This window comes from Otolemur garnettii, unplaced genomic scaffold, assembly GCF_000181295.1.
Source record: "Otolemur garnettii isolate 467f Iridium unplaced genomic scaffold, OtoGar3 scaffold00104, whole genome shotgun sequence".
In the NCBI taxonomy this organism is placed as follows: Eukaryota; Metazoa; Chordata; class Mammalia; order Primates; family Galagidae; genus Otolemur; species Otolemur garnettii.
Window position 1 is genome coordinate 7,253,058 of NW_003852499.1, and position 8,924 is coordinate 7,261,981.

The 8,924-nt window shown below is 38.5% G+C and overlaps 1 protein-coding gene and 1 non-coding gene across 7 annotated transcripts in view; both read left to right on the top strand.

Annotated features, from left to right (window-relative positions):
• WNK1 (WNK lysine deficient protein kinase 1) overlaps window positions 1–8,924 on the top strand; it is a 167,084-nt gene that overhangs the window by 146,391 nt on the left and 11,769 nt on the right. For all 6 annotated transcript variants that reach the window (XM_003796448.3, XM_003796447.3, XM_023517127.1 and 3 more), the window contains 4 exons: window positions 391–451; window positions 4,160–4,233; window positions 5,501–6,162; window positions 7,030–7,232. In XM_003796448.3, the coding sequence (XP_003796496.1) occupies window positions 391–451; window positions 4,160–4,233; window positions 5,501–6,162; window positions 7,030–7,232 (1,000 nt within the window). The remainder of the gene's footprint in view (window positions 1–390; window positions 452–4,159; window positions 4,234–5,500; window positions 6,163–7,029; window positions 7,233–8,924) is intronic.
• LOC111727407 lies at window positions 3,669–3,776 on the top strand. The gene has a single exon (XR_002774965.1). It is a non-coding gene; the product is annotated as a U6 spliceosomal RNA (small nuclear RNA).

Sequence of the window (8,924 nt, forward strand, 5' to 3'; positions counted from 1 at the left end):
AAAGATTCGAATTGAAAGCACTTCTCTAGTCTTATCTCTGATTAGACCATATTACAGATGAGTTCTATGTGTTTACTCTTTGTAGGAGGCTAAACTTCTTAAGACAATACTGTTTTAATTACAACTACATTTCTATGAATATCCCAGTTACACTCTTACATATCCTCTGAAAAAAATTAACAAAGCATTCAAGAGGATTAAGACTCAAAGTTTCTTCTTACAAAAGATGCCTTTCTTTATATCAGACTTATTTTTAGGGTATAAGAAGAAAAAAGAACAAAGCAATGTCCCTCAGACATTAATTAGTTCCATCACATAAACTAACAAGGCAAAAATTTTAAACATGACTGAAGCTAAAGATTTTATGGCATCTATTTTTATGTTTTGCAGCCTGTGTCCATGGTGGCTCCAATAGCTGTTACAGAATCAGGAGCACAGCCTCAGAAGGATGGTGAGAAGCATCCTTTTATATTACTAATTCCAGTCCTACCTATAATTGATTATAGGGGTTTACTGTTTGGGAGACACATTATTGAGACTGTAGGTCTATATGAGACTATTATAAGGAACCTTTTTATGTATTTCATAGTGACATCTAAAGTATAAAATATTAACAAATGTAATCAATCTACTGTATTGTTATTGATGGGAATTATACAGGGGGTAATAATAGATTCTTAGCACGAAACTCTTTGTTACTAGTTAGGCCTTCCTATGAGGGATTAAGAAATTCAAGCATGCTATATTTATAAAAGTTAATTTACTGACAATCTTTGGCTTTTATGGCACTAGATATGTAGGGATAGAGACAAGCTTTTATATTCTGGACATACATTTGTATAAAAATACAAATATAAAATTTCAATTCATCAGTTTAAACATTATTTTCAAGGCAAATACATTCTGAATTGGCATTCTCATTTTAAAAGAAGTCACATGCAAATCAGTGAATAGACTAGAAAGTCTAGAAATGGATATATTAAAGGGGAAAATAAATTATCAGGGTGTAATGTTATCACCTTTATCACCTTAAACATATCCAATGACAATAAATAAAAAAAGTTAAAAGTCCACTACCAATAAAAAAGGAACGTAGAGGCTCGGAGCCTATAGCTCAGCAGCTAGGGTTCTGACCACGTACACTGTGGCTGGTGGGTTCAAACCCAGCCTGGGCCTGCAAAACAACAATGACAACTACAACAAAAAAATAGCTGGATGTTGTAGCAGGCACCCTATAGTCCCAGCAACTTGGGAGACTGAGGCTAGAGAATCACTTAAGCCCAAGAGTTTGAGGTTACTGTGAGCTGTGATACCCCAGCACTCTACCCGGGGCAACATAGTGAGACTCTGTCTCAAAGGCAAAAAAAAAAAAAAGAGAGAAACATAGAATATGAAAAAGGTGGCCATTCAAATTGATGAGAAAAAGATGGGATATTGCAAAAGTGATTTGGAATAATTGGATAGCAATATGGCAAGAAACAAAGGTAAATTGCTAGCCTAGACCTAAGCAAATTTGAAATGGATCAAAGATGAAATTTATATCATAAGGCTGGGTGCAGTGGCTCATGCCTATAATCCTAGCAGTCTGGGAGGACAAGTTGGGAGGATTGCCTGAGCTGAGTCGTCCAAGACCATTGTGAGCAAGGGTAAGATCCCATCTCTAAAAGTAGAAAGCTAGCCAGGTGCTATGGTGGGCACCCATATATCCGAGCTACTTGAGAGGCTAAGGCAAGAGGAATTGCTTGAACCCAGGAGTTTGAGGTTGCTGTGAGCTATGACGATGCCAGGGCAACAGAGTGAGACTCTGTCTCAAAATAATTAATTAATTTATGCACATACATTTATATCATAAAACAGTACTATAAGAAAACATTAAAGGCTCGGCGCCTATGGCTCAAGTGGCTAAGGCGCCAGCCACATACACCTAAGGTGGCAGGTTCGAATCCAGCCCGGGCCCGCCAAACAATGAAGGCTACAACCAAAAAAATAGCCAGGCATTGTGGTGGGTGCCTATGGTGGTCCCAGCTACTTGGGAGGCGGAGGCAGGAAACTCGCTTGAGCCCAGGAGTTGGAGGTTGCTGTGAGCTCTGATGCCATGGGACTCTACCCAGGAGGACAGCTTGAGGGCTCTGTCTCAAAAAAAAAAAGAAAACATTAAAAAGAGATTTTATTTTCAACTGTTCAGAGCAAAGTTGACAATATTTTCTTTTAAAGGATAGATAATAAAAATTTCAGGCTTTGAAGGCCTTACATTCCCTGTTGGAACATACTCAGATCTCCTGTTGTAGCCCAAAATTGAACTAGCTTTGTTTTAGTTAAATTTATTAACAGAAACAAGCAGTAGGCTGAATTTGATCCACAGATATAATTTGCTATTTCCTAATAATAGAGGAAGGTGTTCTTAAGTTTACTATCCAATGTAGAGCAAGCCAATAGTAGATTTAAAAATTTCTGCATGGAAAAAAGTGCCATTGAGTGCAAAGATAAATGAAAAACTGGAGAAATTATGTATATATGTATATATTTGGGGAGAGAGGCGTATGTGTATTCAAATCACAAAAAGGACTGGTTTTATCTAATGTAAAGAGTTCCTAAAATTCAACATGGATCAAAAAATAATCAAGGTATAGAAAAAGAAACTTTGACATGAAAGTACTTAACTTCCTTAATGATAAGACAAATTCAAAGTAAAACTACAGATAATACTCTCATTGGTAACTGACTGGTTTAATAGCCACCAGTGACTTGGCACTGCCTCCATGGAAATCAATTTATAGAAGTTTCAATTGGAAATGATTCAATACTTCCATTCTTAGGTATTTATTCCATAGAACTATAAGAGAATATATATTAGAAATACTTACTTAGGGGCTCGGCACCTGTGGCTCAAGTGGCTAAGGCCCCAGCCACATACACCTGAGCTGGTGGATTCGAATCCAGCCCAGCCTGCCAAACAACAATGATGGCTTCAACAACAACAAAAAAATAGCCGGGCAGGCGTTGTGGTGGGCGCCTACGGTCCCAGCTACTTGGGAGGCTGAGGCAGGAGACTTGCTTGAGCCCAGAAGTTGGAGGTTGCTGTAAGCTGTGATGCCACAGCACTCTACCCAGGGGGATAGCTTGAGGCTCTGTCTCAAAAAAAAAAAAAAAAGAAATATTTACTTAGAAAATCACAAGAAATTCTGAATAACTTAAATGTTCATCAGTAGAAACCTGATTAAAATATGGCACACTTGGGCGGCGCTTGTGGCTCAAAGGAGTGGGGTGCCGGCCCCATATGCTGGAGGTGGTGGGTTTAAACCCAGCCCTGGCGAAAAACTACAAAAATATATATATATATATATATATATGTATATATGGCACACTGGGGGCGGCACCTGTGGCTCAAAGGAGTAGGGCACCAGTCCCATATGCTGGAGGTGGTGGGTTCAAACTGGCCCCAGCCAAAAACCGCCCCCCCCCCAAAATATACATATGGCACACTGAAAGATCATTATAATGGCTACATAATGTCTATTGTTTGACATTATAATGTCTAATGTTTGGACATTATGCAGCCATTTAAAAGAATGAAGTATTGCTATGCAATGGTCTCTAAGATACATCGTTGTGTGAAAACATCTAAATCATTACTGTTTTACTTGCTGTATAAAATAAAAAATATATATGCTGTGTTCGCTTCAGTAGCACATACTAAAATTGGAATGACACAGAGAAGATAAGCCTGGCTCCTGCACAAGGTTGACACGCAAATTCGTGAAGCATTCGAAAACACAAAAGGAAAATATATGCTGATACAGGTCTACAATATCTTTAGGGAAAAAACTCAAACAAAGGAGGACTTAGGTGGCTTTAAACTGGTTGCTCAGAACTGGTTACTAATGAGAACTGGACTGTCCTATTCTAGGATAAATCACCTGAGTGGTACATTGAGAATGTAAAATTAGCTAGTTTTCATTTAAAAATGAATTTTTAGCCAGTCATTGTGGTTCACACCTGTAATCCTAGCACTCTGGGAGGCTGAGGCAGGTGGATTGCTTGAGCTCAGGATTTCAAGACCAGCCTGAGCAAGAGTGAGACCATTTTGCTATATTTCTAGCCAAAGAGAAAAGAAACTAACTAAAAGAGAAAATTTGTTTTTCTCTTCTATGTATTTCAGTTTCTCAGGGTACAGAAGGCCATGTCTTAGCAACTACTTCAGGAGCTGGTGTTTTTAAGATGGGACGATTTCAGGTAAGATGATCACTTTTCTTTGCCTTTATTCCCTCTTTTGGGGGGAGTTGTATGATATTACCGATTTGGGACATAATTGCTAAATCAATGATATATTTCTTTTACATAGTACTTTTATAGCTCTTTTTACCATTTTCCCCTAATTAAAATAATATGTAATAATTCTTTTGATAATATGTAATAATTAAAGAAAATGTAAAATACTTAGAATAGTAAAGAAACAGATAGTTGTACTATCTACCCACCTTCCTCCCGAGATTACTTTTTTTGGTATATCACCTTCCACTCCTTAGTCTATGCACAGGTGTGTTTCTAAAACTGACCACGATTTCTCCAGCTCTGAATATTTTGTAGCTTTTTCCCCCATCTATTAGTTTTATCTACCATTCTCCTATTCCTGCTCATTTAGGTTGCATCCAATCCAATATCATAAGTAAAGTAACAGTAAACATCGTTGTGTATAAAAGCATTTCTGTGATTAGGATGATTTTTATGAGTCATCATCAAGTCATACTGTATGACTTTGTTCATTGTCTGTTTTCACAACTTTTTTCAGATTGTTTTTCTGATAGCCCTTGGGGTTGGGGATAGTAGATGATATTTTTCTTATTCATAAAATCAAGCTTCTGAGAGTTTGTAGTTGGACTTCTGGGAGTTTGTATTGGTAATACATGAGCAAGGGTCTGGAACTTCCTGTTAGTTCCCAGATGTATTCATTCTTCAGGCTTAGCTGGCATTTAACAGGTATTAGATTTAATGTTTATAGTTTTATATGGTTTTTGTGAATAAACAAAACTTGCATATGACATGAGATATGGAAGTAAATAATTTGCTTAATAAGCTTAGCCAGCTACTCAGTCTGCGTCTCAGTACAGTTATGTTCTCTATAATGGTTTATTTTCACAAAGATGGACTGCTCATTAGAAAATAAAATGATTCCTTTTATTTATATATGTATGTATGTACATATAGTTTTTTTTGGGGGGGGGGGGGGTGTGGGGTTTGTCCATGATGGAAAACTTCAGTTTCATGTTAATTATTGTTATTTTGTTTGGTTTTATTTTATTTTTAGAGACAGGGTCTCACTCTGTCACTCAGGCTGGGGTGCAGTGGCATCCTCATAGCTCACTGCAACTTTTTAACACTTGGGCCTAAAAGCAGTCTTCTAACCTTGGGCTTCCAGGGTCCTGGGATTTTATAGACATGAGTAACCATGCCCCCTAGAACTTTGGCTTTTAATCTCACTTTGTTTTTGTTTTTCCATCAGGTTTCAGTTGCAATGGATGATGCCCAGAAAGAGGGTAAAAATAAGCCAGAAGATGCAAAGTCGGTTCACTTTGAATCTAGTACTTCAGAGTCCTCGGTGCTATCTAGTAGTAGTCCAGAGAGTACTGTGGTTAAGCCAGCACCTAATGGGATAACCATTCACAGTATCTCTTCAGATGTGCCAGATAGTGCCCACAAAACTCCAGCCCCAGAGGCAAAGTCAGAAACTGGGCAGCCTACCAAGGTTGGACGTTTTCAGGTATCAAGTACAGCAAATAAAGTGGGTCGTTTCTCTGTATCAAGAACTGAAGATAAGATTGCTGAGGCAAAAAAAGAGGGAACACTGACATCCCCTCCTTATGTGGATTTGGAACAAGCTATTCTTCCTGCTGTGATACCAAAGAAAGAAAAGCCTGAACTGTCAGAGCCCTCACATCTAAATGGGCCATCTTCTGATCTGGAGGCTGCCTTTCTAAGCAGAGATGTGGATGATGGTTCAGGTAGTCCACGCTCCCCTCATCAGCTGTGCTCAAAGAGCCTTCCTATCCAAACTCTAAGTCAAAGCCTTAGTAATTCATTCAACTCCTCTTACATGAGTAGTGATAATGAGTCAGATATTGAAGATGAAGACTTAAAGTTAGAACTACGAAGACTACGAGAAAAGTAAGTGTATTTTCTCCTTTGAAAGAAAAATGGCAAATAATGTTTTAAGACCTAGATCTCAGTGCCAGGATTAGTATTCTTTTCACTGCAGTGTGCTGATATCTTTCTTTTAAAGAGAAGGAGATATGCAAACGCTTTCATTAGGTTCTTGTATACTGAGGACTACTTTGTATTGCTGCTATAATATTATTTTTATTAATAGCACTTTTTATGACTTTTTCTTCAAGACAGAGTCTCATTATGTCGCCCTCGGTAGAGTACTATGGCGTCACAGCTCACAGCAACCTCAAACTCTTGGGCTTAAGTGATTCTCTTGCCTCAGCCTCCAAGTAGCTGGGACTACAGGTGCCCCACAACACCCAGCTATTTTTTGTTGTTGTTGTAGTTGTCGTTGTTTGGCAAGCCCAGGCTGGGTTCGAACCCACCAGCTTTGGTGTATGTGGCTGATGCCCTAGCCGCTGAGCTATAGGTGCCGAGCCACTTTTTATTGCTATTAACCACTCTTGGCTGTTTACTAGCCTACCAAATGAATCTAGTAATGGCACTGGACAGTATCATTATGTTGGCACATTTTGTTAATTCTGTTTGGCAGTTTGGATCAAAGTAGCAAATTCACATGTCTTGCATGTGGCCTCAAAAGTCAGGAGTTCTTTTTCCCCTAACACATTATCAATCATTTTTTGTTGGTTTAGGAGGTTGTTGGGATATGGCTTGGTTAATGGAGAGGTGAGTTGACAAGCTAGAATCTCATGGTATAGTATATTCGGGTAAAATGTTTATTAGTAACTAGAAAATATCTGAATACAGATTTAAGAGTATGTTATTCTTGTTTGAACAAAAAGGGTTATATTTGTTTATCTTTCATAGACATCTTAAAGAGATTCAGGACCTGCAGAGTCGCCAAAAACACGAAATTGAATCTTTGTATACCAAACTGGGCAAGGTTCCCCCTGCTGTCATCATTCCCCCAGCTGCTCCCCTTTCAGGGAGAAGAAGGCGACCCACGAAAAGCAAAGGCAGCAAATCTAGTCGCAGCAGTTCCTTGGGGAATAAAAGTCCCCAGCTTTCAGGTAAAAAGCCTTGGTTCAGGTCAGCCATGGCTGTTTCATCTATCCCATCTTTTGTTTCTTTCTCCAACTATATATGTAATCTATTAAACATTTGTTGTTTTTGTTAAATTTCTGAGGCTTTCCTAATATTTCTGTTAAACATCAAAGGCTTTCCTGGTATCCTTGCTTCCTTGACTTCCCTTCTCCCCATATTTACTGTGCCTCTTTTTGAGTCTATGGGGAAAGTAGAAACTCCTTTGTAATCCATACTGCTATGTACTAGTAGTCTTCATTTATAGTTGTTCATAAGGGTAAACATTTAGCTTTCCATGTCTGCTCATGGCATTTAACCAAACTCTTGAGCAATTGGAAGAAAGCGCATTGTTCTCTGTTCAGTAAAGTTTAGAGTATTCCTTCTAATGAATGAATTGGTCATAATTGCACCCAAGATGAATGTAAATGTTGTATTGATGCTTGAGTGTATCTAAGTAGTAACCTCCTTCATTAAGGTTCTTATTTCACATCTCTATATTAGGATAAAGAACTTTCTAATGGTTATAACCAAAGAAACAGTTAAATCATAATCTTTTATAAGGAACAATAGTATGTCTATTTTATTTTTTTTATTTTTATTATTTTTTCTTTTATAGAGACAGAGTGTCACTTTATCACCCTCAGTAGAGCAACCTCCAAATCTGGGGCTTACGTGATTCTCTTGCCTCAGCCTCCCGAGTAGCTAGGACTACAGGTGCCTAGCTAGGACTACAGGTGCCACAATACCCAGCTATTTTTTTGTTGCTATCTGGCCCTGGCCTGGTTCAAACTCGCCATCCTTGGCATATGGGACCAACACCCTACCCAGTGAGCAACAGGCGCCAACGCCCTACCCAGTGAGCAACAGGCACCGCCCCAGTGTGTCTATTTTAGTAGACAATAGACAGCTTTTATCCTTTGAAATTATGGTACTATTAACAGAATTATAATTAGTTCAAAAGTAAAAGAGGGCTAAAGTATGTTAGAAAACCGTTCCAAAGCAGTTTGTTTGTTTTGAGACAGTCTCACTCAGTCACCTTGGGTAGAGTGCTATGGCATCATACAGCTGACAGCAACCTCAAACTCTTAGGCTTGAGCAATCCTGTTGCCTTAGCCTCCCAAGTAGCTGGGATTACAGGCATCTGCCACTATACCTGGCTAGTTTTTCTATTTTTTAGTAGAGATGGGGTCTCAATCTTATTCAGGCTGGTCTTAAACCTGAATTCAAGCAATCCACCTGCCTTGCCTCCCAGACTGCTAGGATTACAGGTGTGAGCCACCACACCCAGCCAGTTTCAAAGTTCTTATTAGCAGCTTCATTCTATGGAAGCTTTCATGGATACTTAAATCTTTTCTCCAGCACATTTGAACCAATTCATGCAGCCAGTTAGTAGAGATGTGATTATAAGGGAGATTAGCTGATCTCTCAGTTAGATTCTGACCCCAACTTTGACATACTATCTAAGTACTCATATTTAACTAATAACTAGGGAACAGAGAAAGTAATCGTTTTGGGATCATTGACCTAATGATTGAAAGCCACCTAACCAAGAATAATTTTAAATATTCATTACTTTGTAATCATATATTTTGATACCTCTTTTTTACCTGATCTGATGCATATGAAAAGAAAGTCTTTTTTTTTTTTTTTTTTTTTGAGACAGAGCCTCAAGCTGTCCC